The sequence below is a fragment of the Lepisma saccharinum genome, chromosome 13, assembly GCF_977018435.1.
Source record: "Lepisma saccharinum chromosome 13, izLepSacc3.1, whole genome shotgun sequence".
NCBI classification, from domain to species: domain Eukaryota; kingdom Metazoa; phylum Arthropoda; class Insecta; order Zygentoma; family Lepismatidae; genus Lepisma; species Lepisma saccharinum.
Window position 1 is genome coordinate 66,467,030 of NC_139241.1, and position 17,978 is coordinate 66,485,007.

General features: G+C 41.0%; 1 protein-coding gene across 2 annotated transcripts in view; it reads left to right on the forward strand.

Moving 5' to 3' along the window:
- Positions 1 to 17,978, forward strand: part of LOC145997389 (Ig-like and fibronectin type-III domain-containing protein 2) — a 430,200-nt gene that overhangs the window by 353,226 nt on the left and 58,996 nt on the right. For both annotated transcript variants that reach the window (XM_083134380.1, XM_083134381.1), the window contains exon 4: positions 8,195 to 8,401. In XM_083134380.1, coding sequence (XP_082990506.1) covers positions 8,195 to 8,401 — 207 coding nt within the window. The remainder of the gene's footprint in view (positions 1 to 8,194; positions 8,402 to 17,978) is intronic.

The window sequence follows — 17,978 nt, forward strand, 5'->3', positions numbered from 1 at the left end:
GTCTCCTTTTCTCGGTCTCGTTTCGGCATTGGCCGCCACCGATTGGCCGCCTCCCTTTCTCTTCTCGTTTCGGGATTGACAGTCTGCTTTTCTCACCTCGTTTCGGGATTGACAGTCTCCTTTTCTCACCTCGTTCCGGGATTGACAGTCTCCTTTTCTCGTCTCGTTCCGGGATTGACAGTCTCCTTTCCTCGGTCTCGTTTCGGTCTCGTTTCGGCATTGGCCGCCTCGCTTTCTCTTCTCGTCTCGGGATTGACAGTCTCCTTTTCTCGCCTCGTTTCGAGATTGACAGTCTCCTTTTCTCGGTCTCGTTTCGGCATTGGCCGCCACCGATTGGCCGCCTCCCTTTCTCTTCTCGTTTCGGGATTGACAGTCTGCTTTTCTCACCTCGTTTCGGGATTGACAGTCTCCTTTTCTCACCTCGTTCCGGGATTGACAGTCTCCTTTTCTCGGTCTCGTTTCGGCATTGGCCGCTTCCCTTTCTCTTCTCGTTTCGGGATTGACAGTCTGCTTTTCTCATCTCGTTTCGGGATTGACAGTCTCCTTTTCTCACCTCGTTTCGGGATTGACAGTCTCCTTTTCTCGGTCTCGTTTCGGCATTGGCTGCTTCCCTTTGTCTTCTCGTTTCGGGATTGACAGTCTGCTTTTCTCGCCTCGTTTCTGGATTGACAGTCTCATTTTCTCGTCTCGTTCCGGGATTGACAGTCTCCTTTTCTCGGTCTCGTTTCGGCATTGGCCGCCTCCCTTTGTCTTCTCGTTTCGGGATTGACAGTCTCCCTTTCTCGTCTCGTTTTGGGATTGACTGTCTCCTTTTCTCGCCTCGTTCCCTGATTGACAGTCTCCTTTTCTCGGTCTCGTTTCGGGATTGACAGTCTCCTTTTCTCACCTCGTTTCGGGATTGACAGTCTCCTTTTCTCGGTCTCGTTTTGGCATTGGCCGCTTCCCTTTCTCTTCTCGTTTCGGAATTGACAGTCTGCTTTTCTCGCCTCGTTTCTGGATTGACAGTCTCCTTTTCTCGTCTCGTTTTGGGATTGACAGTCTCCTTTTCTCGACTCGATTCGGAATTGACAGTCTCCTTTTCTCGTCTCGTTTTGGGATTGACAGTCTCCTTTTCTCGACTCGATTCGGAATTGACAGTCTCCTTTTCTCGTCTCGTTCCGGGATTGACAGTCTCCTTTTCTCGGTCTCGTTTCGGCATTGGCCGCCTCCCTTTATCTTCTCGTTTTGGGATTGACAGTCTCCTGTTCTCTTCTCGTTTCGGGATTGACAGTCTCCTTTTCTCGTCTCGTTTTGGGATTGACAGTCTTCTTTTCTCGACTCGATTCGGAATTGACAGTCTCCTTTTCTCGCCTCGATTCGGAATTGAAAGTCTTCTTTTCTCGTCTCGTTTCGGGATTGACAGTCTCCTTTCATCGTCTCGCTTCGGGATTGACAGTTTCCTTTTCTTGTCTACTTTTCTGATTGGCCGTCTCATTTTCTCGTCTCGTTTCGGGATTGGCAGTCTCCTTTTCTAAAAGTAAGTTATAAAATATAAGTAACTGCTTATTGAAAGCTAAGTACGTAATTTTTTACATGTAAAACAGTACCTATAGCTCATGTTTAAACAACCAGTGAGTTTCTCCATTGATAATTCACGTATTTCTATCTCAATCGATCTCGTCTCCATTCTTAATTGGTTATCTCGCCTTGATTCGATACGTATTCAAATATTTTCCCGCTGAACACACTCATAAATCTGTTAACACATTCAATAAACAGTCATTAAAGTACAAACATGAAAGAACAACACTCTTGCTACTATTATCGCCGCTTGCATAATGTGTAAAAAAAGGGGAGAAATAACGTAACTTTTATCCTTGATGGACGCAACCCTATCTACAAAAGGGTCTACGGTGCAATTCGTCTTTCTGGTATTGGATCTTTTCAATAGACCACCAAAGCGCCGATGAAAATATATTTGGCCCTGTCTCTCGAAGCCGAAAAATCCCTCTTATCGCGAAAGATCAAGGTAAAGTGGAAGGGAGCGAGATACAGGTCTCACAATGGAAAGACGGGGTTGCCAGGAGCTGGTATTTTTTCGAAAATTTTACACAAACTCTCCAAGGAGAAAGGTTTATATCGTTATAGGGTATTACTTGATGGATATTGTACCATACGAAGTACTAACAGGTGAATTGGCTGACCTATGGAGAATATTTGTATCGCATAGAAAATATGATCCACCAAAGTAGCTTTATTAGTGTAAGATATCGAATTGTGTTTGACTAATATTTCCAAGGTCATCATCTGAACTTAATTTTAGATCCGTAACTCTGTTAGTTTGGGATATATCTGTAGATTACTTTATATCGATTGTTACCTGTCGCGGCCAAACAAACTGGTCGATTTGGTAAACTTGCATTGCACTGCGTTATTTTTTGGTATATCTACTAATCCATCAAGTTTTATGTTTCTAGCTCTCATGGTTTCAGGGATGTCCTTAGTTAACTTTCGAATTGATGGCTGGTTGTCACGGCCAAACGAGATAACTGATCCACTTAATTTATATTGCAGTGAGCTATAATATAGTAGATCTACCATTCCTCCAAGTTTCATGTTGGTAGCTCTAATAGATTTCGAGTTATCGACGGGTCATTCCGGATCGATTGTTGTCTGTTACGGCTAGACTGACGGACCGATCGAGTTAATTTATGCTGCATTACACTATTGCTTGGTAAGGCTTAACAGTCCATCAAATTTTACTTTCATATCTCTTGCAGTTTAAGAGATATCCATAGTTAGAACTTGGCTGAGCAGAACCGTAAAAGAACATAAAGCTGGCAACACTGTTTGGTGAGAAAGGCCATGGTGTGGAGGCGGTATTTTATCGCATGACAAAGAGAGGCTCAGTCGATTCTCGAACAATCCTCTCAATGTCCTCCTTCATCATTCTTTCTTCTTTGTCTCCCTCTTCTTTCGCGGGGGGATCCGATGAGGCTCTTCGCTGGAGAATTTACGTTCCAGGCCTCTTTTTTTCTCCAGGACGACTATTGCTGGGTCAAAATTACGGTTCTGTCTGCCTTTTCAAACTGGAACGGAATCTCCAGCACAAATGTCACGGCCTCGCTTTAATTTCTAGTAAGGGATGTTTTGCCAGTTCTTCCACTGTCAAAATGCCCATATACTTAGAATGTATGTTCAGCCATTCACTTTATTGTATTTACCAGTCGATAAATTTGTCTGGCAAATTTTCAAATCTTCTGTACGCTCCTGCTTTTATTGCCTTTCATTTATCTTGCATTTTTACATATTTTATTTGTCTATTATAGTTATTAATACTTTCACCAGTGCCGGATATACGAACCTTTGGGCCCCCTGTAAAATATTACCGAAGGTTTCCTTTACCTACCTACCTTTACACACGCGAGCGCGCACCCCTATATATACAGTATATATAATGTACTATATGTGTGTGCAATTCTATTGTATTCGTTTCTGTACCCCTGACTAACTAAGTTCTTTTTTTCTTTTTTTTTACATACGCATATACGAAACCCTCTTCTACGTCGTCAATGCCTGAGGGCCTCCTAAAGGCTTACTTCTCTCCACTGCGGGGATTTACGGCTTGTAGATCCGTCACTGACTTTCACCCAGTAAAATTCTATATTATTTCAATATCCTTATTATAGTTATTGCCTTACTACTTTGACACGATAGAATTTAGAAGTTTCATCAGGGCCGCCCGTTTCAAATCAGGCAGGTAAATTTTAAATATGCCGCCGCTTCATAATCACAGATTTCTTACATTAGACTTGCTTATTGTCATTAACAATTTTAAATAGCAGTATATTACGTCAGGCAAATACGTATAGTATAAAGCAGAAAATTTTACTCGCAAGCTTCTGTGCTGGAGTGGTTAACACAGTGGCCTACGACGTCAGGGGTCCCGGGTTCGAAACCTGGCCTGTTCGTTGCGATTGTCCTTTTATTAATTTGATTATATCATCACTCATCTCAACGTTACGATAGCCGAAAGGGACAGAAAAGAGACGCTAAGAAGTCAAACAATTAAAATTTTTCAGTACTATAGATAAAGTTTTATGTTATTAATTTATTTATAGTACATTTACAAAAGCTAGTTAAATTCAGTGATCTTATTAGGTAATTTGTAATATCTGAGTAGCGATAACTGTTTTGCGATTTACATAATGTAAGAAATTCATAGTCAAAATCATGCTTCGCTCTTGTATCATACTTGTAGACAGTATTAGGCTCTGTAAATTGATAAATATTTTCTTTAGTAGATGTTAGTACGGATTTAATACATATTGAAGGAACGGTCATGAACTTAAGTTCCTTACAAAGAGGTTTGCACGATACCATATCAGTCCTTTAATACGTAGCTTACGATAACAAAGTTATAGGCGTGCAAACATGTGAGAAGATGTGCACATTTTCCCAGTCATGTCAAAATTCCTTTCTTAGAACACCCATCTCGAGAGACGAGTATACCACCTACATTATTGCCCTCCCATCTTGATTGGTCGAGCCTGAACGCCGCGAGCATATCTCCAACGCCAATTTTCTCCATCTTTATTTTCATCCTAACATAGTTTAAATTCCATTATCTCCTCTGTTTATCACACTCTCGCTCCCCCCCTGTCTCATCAACACCCTCTCCTAATCACCCTTGAATTCCTCCCAACAATTTCGCAGCAAATGCAGCCTCCCAGGTGAAGGAAATGAGAGCCCTTGCACTGTTTACACCCTCCTCGGTTCCCACCCTAATTCTCCTTAAGATATTGGATGCCCTCCCACCCCTTGACACTGAATTCCTCGTTGACGTCGCTGCTAATAACTTGCGCCATGAACCCTCTCCTCTGGCATCCCTTAGAGCGTCTACGGTTTCCACCCTCTGGTTCAAACTTAAATTACTTCCTCTAGAATTCGTCGTTTGGGTCGTCTTCATTTCGAAGAAACCCCCGTCTTGGAAAAATTACACTCTTTCAATGTTTTCATGGCATACAATGCTTCAATGTTTCGCCATTCTTCAATATAATCGCATTTTTCTTTATTACTTCCATGGTTCTTTAACCTGGCTAATGTTAGACTAAAAATATTAATGTAAAAAATGTAGCCAGCTTGCAACAATGAGAGGAAATGTTTCAAATCATTTTCTATCATTTCTATAATATTTAGCTGTTTTAATTTTCTCTTCTATATCTCACCCGGCTAAATTCGTACCTATTGTCACCTTCACTGACTTGGTTCTTGTGTAATCTCACATCCATTGACTTTGTTCTTACCTATTCTCGCATCCACTTACTTGGTTATTTATTACCTATTCTCATATCCACTGACTTTGTTATTACCTATTCTCACGTCAACTGACTTGGTTCTTACCTATTCTCACATCCATTGATTTGGTTATTCCCAATATTCTCGCAGCATTAAGCCTTGTTTCCATGATAAGAAAAACTCAATATGCTGACCAAGGCAGAAATTTATTTATTAAAAACATAAACTAAACGTAACGTTCCAACCTTCTAGCAAGGTCTTTTTCAGTCTCTGCATCAAGTACAAATGTAACAAGGTACAAAACAGGACCTTTCAGGTGAAAGTTACAGTTGACAAGGGAAAGCCACCTGCTAGAATGTTCCAGAACAACTTTCTAATAGTCTGGTGGGGAGTATTTTTTGTGTATATATACTGTATATCGTCCTGTTTTGTACCTTTTTACATTTGTACTTGGTGCAGAGTCTGAAGAAGACCTTGCTAGAAGGTTGAAACGTTACGTTTAGTTTATGTTTTTAATAAAATAAATTTCTGCCTTTGTCAGCATATTGAGTTTTCCAATATTCTTACATCTGTTGACTTGGTTCATGCCATTATTCTCACATTTGCTGATTGCTTCTTACCCAATCTCGCATTAATTGACTTAAGCCTTATTTGTTGCCACCTGCCTTGACTTGGATCTCTCTCTCTCTCTCTCTCTCTCTCTCTCTCTCTCTCTCTCTCTCTCTCTCTCTCTCTCTCTCTCTCTCTCTCTCTCTCTCTCTCTCTCTCTCTCAGCCCCTTTGAAACCGTTGCAGTTAGTTCGACACATTTGTGCCCTTTGTCGGATTACATTGCAATGAGAATAAACACGATTTTGTGCCATTTTGCCTTCGTCTTGCCTTTCGTGCAGATATTCTTCTTAACCCAAAGAACAACATATCTGTTGGGTGGCAACGTTCTCTTCAAGAGTCTTATTGTTCTATGCAGTGCATTGTCTCTTTTTTCTTTGAAGACTGCTTCGTAATATTCTTCACGTCCATTACTTCCTCACCTTCTATTGCCAATTTATGCTGAATGTGTGTTTCTTACCATCGTGCCACTACCCTCTAAGTTATGTTTTTAGTTGAAAGTTATTGTTATTTGAATTTAGTGAAATAAAAATTCGTTATAAGTGATGCATCATCCTCTGTGCATATTCTTCCTGTACTTTTGAGGTTACCAAGTTACAAAAATTTTAACCTTATCTAAGCAAAATTATCGGATGACACTCCGTTTAATCCTGATCCCTTCTTTCCACAAGCGTCCTCATCTACGCACGAAGTTTCACCTTTTCATGTCCTGTGGTCCCAAAGATGATCTTAACAAACGCTGTGGCAGAACAAATTTCATATCTAGATACTGTATAGATTCAGCTATTCTCTAGAGGTGTTCCTTCGCCTAGTTTCATCTTCGTAGCTATTGCAGTTCTCGACGTAGTTTCTAGGAGTTGCATCCACTCACGAAGTTTCATCTTAGCGTGGAATCTGTTCCTTTGGAACTGTTTCCGGGGGAAATTTGACTTCGAAGGTTTGCAGCACTGCAAACTTTGGGGAGTGTCGAAAGATCCCAGGTTGAAATTGACGTAGCTAGCAAGAGACGTGCCCTCGAGGTGCAAGCGTCGTCGTAAGCGTGTTTATGGAAGCTGAACTTTGCTCCCTGTTACCGGGGCGCTAGACAGGCAGTACAGGAAAGTGGAACAAAGTTTATGAATCCATGAAACATACAAGAAGCTCGCAATAAAGCTACGAATATCAACATGAATACTTTGTACCTTTCGATGCACGTACACAACGTCTTTTTTTGTTTTTGTACGCTACAGGGTGCTTCCAAAGTCTGGCGCCAAAAAGGATTCTTAGAATGGCCGCTTCGTGGCGCTAGTTGCGACCTTGCTTCTTCTACAGTAGCTACATATTTTGTGAGTCTCTGCATTTTCTTCTCTGTCAGTGTTTGTCGTCACGCCCGTCGCAAATGAAACATTCGTGTGGCACAATGTGCAGCATGGTTACCTTGTCGAGGTGAGACGTTTCACGCATGCTCACAATTCTGTTACAAATCTGCCCTTTTCAACGGATAGATTTTGATTCCTGTAACTCAACTTTTAACAATATGGGAGTGTTCTATGCTGATATATATGTATATAGTGCATATTTATCTACAATTTCTACCATTAAGAATTGTGTAATACCATTTACGACACATTTGCTGATTATCTGTTACCATCATCAGGTTTACTTTGTGTCCCTTTGTTTTCTATCTCTTTGCCTTTATTTCTCTTTAGTTCTCTCTTATTGCATTTCTCTTTTGTTCTCTGTCATTGCCTTTCTTTCTCTTTAATTCTCTCATTGTCCTTCCTTCCCTTTGTTCACTTTGTCTTTCTTTTTTCTGTTCTATCTCTTTGCCTTTCATTTTTGTTCTCTCTGCGCCTTTGTTTATATCTTGTTCTCTCTCTTTGCCTTTCTTTCCCTTTAGATTTCTTTCTTTTTCATTTCTGCTTTCTTTGTCTCTCTCCCTCTTTTTCTTTTCCTCATTCTTGCTGGGTTCTTTCATTCTCTTTTCTATTTTTTCCTCTCTTCTTTCTGATGCTCTTTATTTTCTTTTTAAATTTATTTTTTAATGTATTTTATCTTCTTCTTTGTCCTGCTTTTCTGTATATTCTTTCTTTTACTCTGTCTCTTTGTATCTTTCATTTTCTTTTCTTTTTCTTATCTTCTCTATTTTTCTTTCTCTCTGTCTTACTTTCTTTTCTTTGTTCATTTCTCTCTCTATCCTACTGTACTTGTCACTTGTGCCGTAATAATCAATTATCTGTAATTAACACTAGATAATCATATCATACTAAAAACAAACTAAAACTTTCTTATTGAAGATAGACCTTATTGTTGTTCTCATCTCTTTCCAGGCCTTCCGAGCATACGTGACAGCTTGACCCACCCAGTGCATGTATACGAGGGTGATGATGCGCTCATCACGTGTGTGGTGAGGGACGCAGGTGACAACACGGTCATGTGGAAGAAGGAAGACAAGGAGAGACACAGCAGGAGGGTCCTCACGGCTGGCGAGATGAGGGTGACTGCGGACAAGAGATTCCACGTTCTTCACGATAAAGGTATATGACATATCACTTGAGTTTGCAACACTTAAAATCGTAGCATCTAATCTTAATTGGATTATGCATTCCCTAGTTAGAAGGTGAAGTTTTTGGTAACCTATCTAGTGCCAATCAGGGTTCAGGTGAAGCCCACTTTTGTTTTTTATGTTTCTAGCATAACGTTTTATGTGCCGGAGCCACGGTGGCTTAGTCGGTAGGGCGTCTGACTGCTACGCAGGAGACCTAGGTTCGATTCCCAGGATGGGTGATCCAAGGTCGGAATTTGCTCCACATAAAGCGGGTCTGGGGCCAACCCTTGGGGGGGGGAGGTTAAAGACGGCCAGAGCGTGGTGCTGATCACATCACCTCCAAAATGGCTGAGATCTGGAATGTGTAAGGCCTTACCCCCACATTCCCTAAATGTGCCAACATGGCACGGTGCTATATGCACTTTACCGTTATTAAATAGCATTTTTCTATGTGCAATCAATTTTAATATTAAAAATTAAATCTTGTTAAGCCCTTTAGAGCCCTTTACGGTTAATAACCTTCTTCGAATCTGGTAATAACTAAAGAGCACTACATTGGTTGTTGTTGTTCATTGTTGTCATGACTAACAAGTCTCTAGGAGGGGGGCGGGTTAAGCGCCGGTCGACCCGTGCAACTGCCCGAGGCGCTGCCATCGGTGGGGCGCCAAACAGAGTCAATCCCCTCGAGTGTGGCAAAAACTAATTACATAAGCGTGACTCTTTGTATTAAAAATAGTTGGATTTGTCTAGACAAAAATTAATTGAAGTTGCTGTTGCATAACATAATAAGTAGACCTACATTGCAAAATAATGTTGCAATGTGAGCTGAGATTAGTGTTATGTATTTACATTTATTTCATTACGTACTAAACAGACTACACGTCTTTTTTCATAATTAGAACAGCAAATGTATAACATGGTCAATTTTTATAAGGGGGTGGTGGAACGTTATGGGGGTGACAGGACAGACATTGTAGGGGGCGCCCATTTCAAACAAAATACGAAGCTGCCGGTCCCCGTGGCGCAGTGGTTAGCACATAGCGCTAAGACGCCAGGGGTCCCGGTTTCGAGTCCCGGTTTAAGCATGGATGTTTGTGAGTGTCCATTCATAAATTTCATCATGTCATCACTCATCCCTATCTTCGCAAATTAGCCAAAAGTGGCACAAAAAAGCGAAGTAAAATAAAGCAACTCATCAATCAATGAAAAATACGAAGCTTTCCTTAGTTGCTGTTAATACCAGTAGATGTCAGGCTATTTTGTAACATTTTATTTCAATGCTTTGGGTACATCTTTCTACTACGCAGTACTTGCAATTAATATTCCATGGAAAAGTAGAAGATAAATATAAAGGCATAAAATATTCTGTAACATTTTGAAATTAATACACTTCATCTTATGCATTACTTTCCGATACCACAGGCATTCTCTTGAACATTTGTTTTGTAAGAAGCAAAGTTTTTCATCTGAGTAGTTTAAAATAATACATGAATTTATTACGTTTTGGAGGTTCAGACTGAAGAATAACTGCTGGTGATTCAACAGGTCTGGCTTCAATAATGAAAATGTAAATTAAGCAGTCAATTCTTATTAATTTGATGTTGCTGATAGTGAATATGGCAATAAAAATTATCTCTGATTTTCATTTTACACAAGTTCGTTAAAATAAAAGGAAATTTACGCCAATTGAACAATTGTCATATTAAAATGGTTACATGCGGTTTTTTTTTTGTTTGAATCTCACATGTAACTTATTTAGTGGGGACAAGAATGGGGAGCCAATATTATTACACGGGAGCTAGAGCCCACCTTCGCCCAGCCAGTGGCGACGCACCTACCTACCATGAATCTTACAGGAATTGTACGCTATTGTTCGACTAACGACAGCTATAAAAAATTGGTGAAATATGCTAACAGCACCAAACCTGACCTGCCTAACCTACTCATGCTTGCATCTAAGAATAGGAATAAACAATACAACCTGCTCAGCCTACTCACGTGTTTATTTCTGCCATTAGATCCTTACGTGAGTAGGTTAGGGTGGTCGGGTGTGGTGCTGTTAACATATATCACAAAGTTAGTGGCGGCGGTTGGGTTCCAAAACTAGGGGGGGGGGCAAGACAGTTTACTTTCTCTTAGTAAATAAGGTTTAGCATGGTGAGGGAGCAAAAGTGGGGGACAACTGCCCTCCAGGCCCCCTCTAATCGCCGCCATTGCACAAAGTTGTTATGCTAGACGGCCGTTATTGTTCTTGATTAAATAACACGGAAAAAAATAGTGTGTATATCTACGGTCAAGAGAAAATATAAGATTAAATTTGGCCGAAATAATATAAATAGGGGAGGGTGGGGTAAGTTGGACAGGTCGGGCAAGTGCGTCCATCCTAGATAAATTGTAGACCATGATAGAAAATGACTCCGCGAGAAGGTAGTTAGTGTCATGGAAGCTGGACAGGTTGTGTGCGAAGATGTTGTAGGCTCACTTGAAAATTGACGATTTTATAGGTATATATTTATTTCGGTGTTATATTTATAAGGATTATGGTGTATACAGAAGTATGTATTCCATTTTGTCAATACATTTTAACACTTGTAATATACCGGGTGTCCCAGAAGTCTTTCCCTGATTACAAACTTTATTCATATCCGCTATATGCAAGGTAGAGATGTGAAAGTGGTGCCAACATGTTGGAAAACTAACCAAGTTTATTTTTTGCAGGTTTCAGTAATGTGGCTGTAGTGTAGCAGTGTCAGTGCCCAGAAAACTGGACATGTTCACAAATCAGGAAAAAGCTCAGCGTGTCCTCTGGTATCACGAGATCCGGTGACCAATAACAGTGCAGAGGAACTGTACAGAAATCTCTCGTCTAGAATATCTGCCATCAATAAGTTGGTATTTAAAAAATTGAATTTGTCTTCATTCCCAAATCCTGTCAAGTCCAAGAAGCATTGTATGGAAAGATGCCACCCGATGTCAAGAGCATTAATTCCGGATTCCTTGGCACTGACACTGCTACACTACAGCCACATTACTGAAACCTGCAACAAATAAACTTGGTTAGTTTTCCAACATTTTGGCACAACTTTCACATCTCTACATTGCATATAGCGGATATGAATAAAGTTTGTAATCAGGGAAAGACTTCTGGGACACGCGGTATTTATTGCATAAATATCTCCAAGTTTGATTGATTCACTGGTAGGTTATTTTTGTTGCGTTACTACAGTTATAGTTTAATTTTAACAACAATGCCCCCAAGTGTATTGAGCAGTATGCGTGCTAAATTTTTCGTTCTGGGAAATGCCCACTCATTCCTTTGGCCAGTTAATTTTGCTGTCTGAAGGACTCTCCAGCACATTCCATTAATCTGGACACATGATTTAAGTGATTTAGAACGTTTGTCTGGTGAAAGTTGTTTGCCAAGTTTTATTGTTCAATTTCTGTATCTGGCTGGTCTCATTTGCCCCACCCGGTGGAGCAAGTGCGTCCACACGTACACTTGCCTTATTTCAATTTTTTAACAGAGAAGTTAATTATTTTTTTGCATTTGAACTAGATAAAAATGTTCATAACTGTTCTACGTGTAGCCTGGTAAAAGCTTGCTTCTTCTCGAATAAATAATGTCCACTTTTCTTAAGGGGTCTCACTTGCCACATTCTCCCCTACACAAAGACATATCTGCAAAAAATGAAAGTGCGTTCAGATAATAAGTGTCCCGCAAAATCCTTCTCATAACGAGGCCAAGTAAGTAATTAGAATAACGCATTACCACGCACTTGTTCCTTCCAAATCTCCTGAAGGAAATTAATCACGAGGAAGTATGAGAAATTTCGCTGACGGTTTGCGGCATAATCGCGCCAGCGAAACCCACCCGCGGGGTTATCTCGCCAACGGCTAATCTAGATAGCACACGCCTGGCTAGAAGGTTCTGATTATTCGGCGCCAAAACCTTTGCCCTCGCTTGCGTGATTTAGAAGCCCGGTGTTTCCCGCTGTTATCGCCGGCCATCTTCAGTATTCCAGTAGTGCATAATCGCTTTCCTTTTTTTCGAAAGAGGGGATTTCGCAGGAGCTTTTAAGCAAGGAACACGGAAGCGGTACGTTCACAGAGATGATAAATTGAAGGCAGGTCACCTACTTTCGAAGGCGCTTCTAGCATTCATCACGTGACTGAAGGAGGGTGTTAAAGTGGTCCCGACGCGACGAAAAGAAGGAGAAGCATTTTTAGTTCGACTTTTAAAGAGGAAGTGACGATTTCGTGCTCACAGACTATGCAAGGAAGAACAGACCTTGTATACGAACATCAGTTCAACAGATGGCGTTGGTAGTCCTTAATTCTTTCATGATAAATGAACAAACAATTGAACAGCTGAGCAACAATTAAACAAGACTCGAAATTTAGTAATATTTTAAGTTAGCACCGTATAATTTTTTTATGGCAATGCAATGCCCAATACAGTACATCACATTCATTTTTTAAAAAATAGATATATAAATTGTTGGATTTAACATTTGTTATATGTGAAATGCATTGTACCATTCCGTGTCCGACGAACGGCACCCGTGTTGCGTAGTTGCTACTTTTCCCAGAAGGTGTCGTTTCGAACGTCATACACCACGCTCTGGGATACAACCGCACAATACTGGGAAAGGAAAGAGGCAGCCAATAACCGAACTTCGTAATGCTTTTTCACTTATCCTTAAACTGAAAATCTTGTGTAATTTCTTCTTTTACATTTTCTCTACATACAGTTTAATCGGTAAAACATCAAAGTAGCACTGACCCATTACTTCGTCTGTTCAATATGGCCTCTAAGAACTGGAAGTTTCAATATGGCTACCGAGCGCAGGGGTACAGCGAGTTGAACCGAACACTTGTCTCGCCTTCCACATCTCCCCTCCACCTCTGCCTATACTGAGGATTCGGACTGTTATGGTATGGGAATTACTCGGGAGGGACTGTGCTGTAGGTGGCCCCAGCTAGCCTGTTTCGCACGACAGATAGGAGCGTAAGACACCCAAATGCCAATGTTCCTTCCACACAGTACACCCTGGGCTGCTTTTTGAAGACTAGCGAGGATGTGGCGTCTGGACTCTCAAGCCAGCATAATCCTCGTGTTGTCCATGTATGTCTGTGATTGTCCAGTCATCATCTTTTGAATGATTGAGCTGGTGTCTTAAGTCCACTTTACGCACAGTAAGGCTAATCGGGACTGGACCTACAGTTTAAGTGCAATCCGAACCACTATGTGCCTCCACCGGGAATCGAACCTTGTACCCTTTGATTAGAAGACGACGACGCTACCCATAATCTTCGGGATAAACTAAATCAGTAAATTAATGAATCTCGCGACCATCTTCGCATTGAATTTGCTACAGGCGGGAAACCTTGTTGGTTCACACATTAAAATATCCGTATTGTTTTACACTCTACGATCAGTGAAATCGCATAGCAGTGGTTCCCAAAGTATGCGCCGCGGCGCCCTGGGGGCTGACTTACAGGGGCGCCGCGAAAAGTTCCAATATTTTCACTGAAGTGACACTTACTTCTTAGTCTACTCATGGTTTTAGAACTCATTACATACAAAATGTTTCTGAATTTGAAATACGTCTTTATTTTTTTTAACTTAAGGCAAGCAAGCTAACCACACAAACTGAGCGTTGCAAGTGTTAGATAGGCTGACTTGGACGCCGCGGAAAGATCTTGAAACAATAAGAGTGCCGTGAATCGAAAAGGTTTGAGAACAACTGCCGTATAGCTTCAGTGTTAAGGTTTTAATTTGCTTATGTGCTTTGAAAAGAGCCGAAACGGACCATGGCATCTGCAACGCTCCCTATAGCGCATCCAATGTTTATCAACAAAGCAAGGTTGGCATTTTGATATCAGGAATGCACGCCACGCAGCTGCAAACGTCGACATTTCAGTGAGTACCAGATCAATAACACACAGTCAAGGAGAGTGAAAACACTAGACGAAAGTGGAAAGGGAGGGGGTGACAAGAACTCAAGATTGTTGCTAGGCGTTTTGAGGGCAGAGAGAGAATATTGTTGTCGACAGTAAAAAAGGGCATGGTTTTAGGCCAAATTCAGAAGTTTCCGATAAAGTTTCTGGAAACTAGAAAGGGGTTCTTGCACCCTCCATCCCCCTTGAACTCTCTTCACCATCAATTATTATTGAACGGAAGCTTATTTTCCCTCAACCCTTGGCGTTTCTCTCTTACGGATCATTTTTGTCAGAAACTTCGCAACAATCAGCAAGAAGGGGGGAGAGAAGGTAACGGTTCGATGAAAGAGGAGGAAACAATTGAATAGCGATCATTGATGAAAGTACTGGGAATAGGCTTAAAAGTTCCCTTCGTGTATCCTTAAATTTTCGCTAACAAGATTTCCTCTACTTCCGAATTCCGGTGAAACCGTGCGTTCATTTTAAGCCGACGGTTTAGAATCTTTGAAAAGAGATAAAGTTGAATAAGAAAGGGGAGAAGTGAAGAGTGCGAACTTCGTTAGACGATGTGAATTTAACAATCACGTTATTGTTACGGTGTCAAGGAACGTGAGAGGTTGTTCTGGGTAAGAAATTGAGGTTATTTAATAGCTGGTTGTCCGCCCCTGGCTCTGGGTTTAGGTCGCGCATTTTGCCGGCCTCCGTGGCAGAGTGGTTATCATAGTTTGCTAGGACACCAGGGGACCCAGGTTCGAATCTCGCCCTGGGCATGGTTGTTTTTTGTGAGTGTTCTTGCATCACGTTATCACTCATACTCATTCTCGCGATTAGGCTCCCCGATGGCTCAGTGGTAGCGTCGTCGCCTTGTAATCAATGGGTCCCGGGTTCGATACCCGGTGGAGGCACATGGTGGTTCGGATCCCACTTTAAACTGTAGCTGCAGTCCCGATTAGCCTTACTGTTCATAAAGTAGACTTAAAACACCAACTCAATCATTCTCGCGATTAGTCGAAAGTGAGATGTTCTGTTAGACAGCAGTGGTGATGGAATACATGATGCAATGTGTGTTTTTTCTTATTGATTGATTTGGTTTACTTAGCTTTTCTCCCACTTTTGGCTAATCGCGAAAATCAGTATGAGTGGTAATGCGATGAATGGGCACTCAGAAAGAACATGCCCAGCGCTGGATTCGAACTTGGGATTCTGGCATCTAGGTATCTGTGCTGGGCACTCCGCCACGGAGATTGACTGTATTGTTGTTGTCAAGGTTGCATGAATGTTTCACATTGTTGGATGTACAGGGTGGGTGAGAAGTAGCTAGGCATTGAAAATTGGCTGTAGTTTTTGTAATATTTAAGCAATCTCAAACTTTCTGTACATATACATTATGGAATATGATTACCTATGTGCCAGCTCAGAATTCAATGTAGGCACCGGCGGCATCCACCAGCTTCCTTCAACGAACGGATGGAATCCTGTCGGGACGTTGGCTGGGACGACGAGGACCTCACGAATGGCCTGCTAGAAGTCCAGACCTCACACCCTGTGACTTTTTAATGTGGGGTTGAGCAAAGGAGGAAGTGTACAAGACAAAACCCCACACTTTGGATGTTATCACAAACAACCCGAAGGAATTCCCACAGAAGATCATGGACTCCATCCACGTTCGTTTAAGGAAGCTGGTGGATGCCGCCGGTGCCTGCATTGAATTCTGAGCTGGCACATACGTAATCCTACTCCATAATGTATATGTACAGGACGTTGCATTGATATTGCTTAAATATTACAAACACTACAGCAAATTTTCAATGCCTAGCTACTTCTCACCCACCCTGTAGGTGTTCATCCTCCGGAATAATAATAATTTCCTTCTATTTCATAAATATATTCCCGTTTGTGGGATCTCGACATTAGACGAAGAATAAATAGAGGCAGGCAACGAGAGATTAATATATTATCGGATCACACCGAGGACCTCGGCATCATTTAGGTACTTGCCTACTTCTTACGTGATGCGTTAGCTCTCACCCCGACGATCGTAACACGAATAAGCGAACGTTCAGTGGAAATTGAAACGCCTGGACACTATGCAACCCAACTCGCTTCGGAGTTGATTTGGTTGCATACCCAGGCTTCTCCGTGTGTAGAGACTTTCAGAGTAACATCGGCTCTAGTCAAAAGAGCTTCTTCACATGTAAAAGCCGTACAGGGACGGCGCCAGGGGTGGGCACGGGTGGGCAAGCGCCCACCCGAAAATTCCTGTGCCCACCCAATTGCCCACCCAATCAAATTCAATAAGTACATATACTTCGAGATATATGAATAATTCGATAAATAAGTGTATTCTGGTGTTCATAACATGTATATTTTACTTGTGAATATTATCTATGGTAGAAATATTCACATATTATCAACCTATAAAAAGCCAATTTTGTCATTAGAAAGTGAAAGTAAATACAAGAGCTATTGAAACAAAAACTGTGATCAAATGAATACTTCCATTATTAAAAGCAGTTAGTAGGCTGAGCAGGTTCAAAATTATGCAGGGTATGATCAAGATTAGATCAGAATTTAGGTTGAACTTGTGGACTGCAGCTCCGAGCCTCCACATTACGTATATAAATTCCGGCCTGGGTATGGTTAAAATAATCTCCAAATAAACAAATAAAAACATCATCTTAGCGTTACTTCCTCCGGCAACACAATATATTAGTTTGATTTTTTAATTATTATTATTAGAATAATTTAATCAAGAAGACTTAGATGGGCAGGCCATGTGACACGAATGGCAGAGGAAAAGAAATTGTTTACAGGATTCTTGTTGGGAAACCTGATGGTAAAAGACCAGTAGGAAGGCCAAGACGAGGATGGACGGATAACGTTGAGATGGACCTAAAAGAAATCGGCAAGGATCGAAATGATTGGATTGATCTTGCCCCGAATAGGGACAGATGGAAGGCTTCTGTTGCTGAAGCCATAAACCTTCGGGTTTAATTATGCTAGAGAGTATAATATAGTTTTAATTAGCTCTCCATTAAAATTCCAGAAGTGTCCCTTCTTTATTTCATTACAATTTTTATATACTTGTTATCTTCAAATATCAATATGGTATGCGAAATATCAACTTTATATTCATTCAATTAATAAGAAGGAATCATAATAATCACTATAATACTGCTGTGAATAAATTTTAATAAACCAGTTATGTATGGAAAAAGCTACAGAATTATTCAATTGCTAATGAGTGGCTTATCCTATTTAGAAATCATCTTTCCATACATAAATTTTGCCACATGAATCAGCCGAAAATGTCAACAGAATCTGTAGATGCAGCTGAAGTAAAGAAAAAAGTTATGTCACGAAGTATCCAGAAGACGATTTTATTAGTTTGTTTTTAAATCTACTTTTATGCTCAGAAGGGCTAATCGGGACTAAACCTACAGTTTAACGTGGAACCAGTGTGATTGATTGATTGATTTGTTGTTTGAAGTCCACTTTATGTACAGGAAGGCTAATCGGGACTGCACCTACAGTTTAAAGTGCGATCCGAACCACTGTGCCGTGCCTCCACCGGGTATCGAACCCGGGAATCCTTGATTACAAGTCGACGACGTTACCACTAC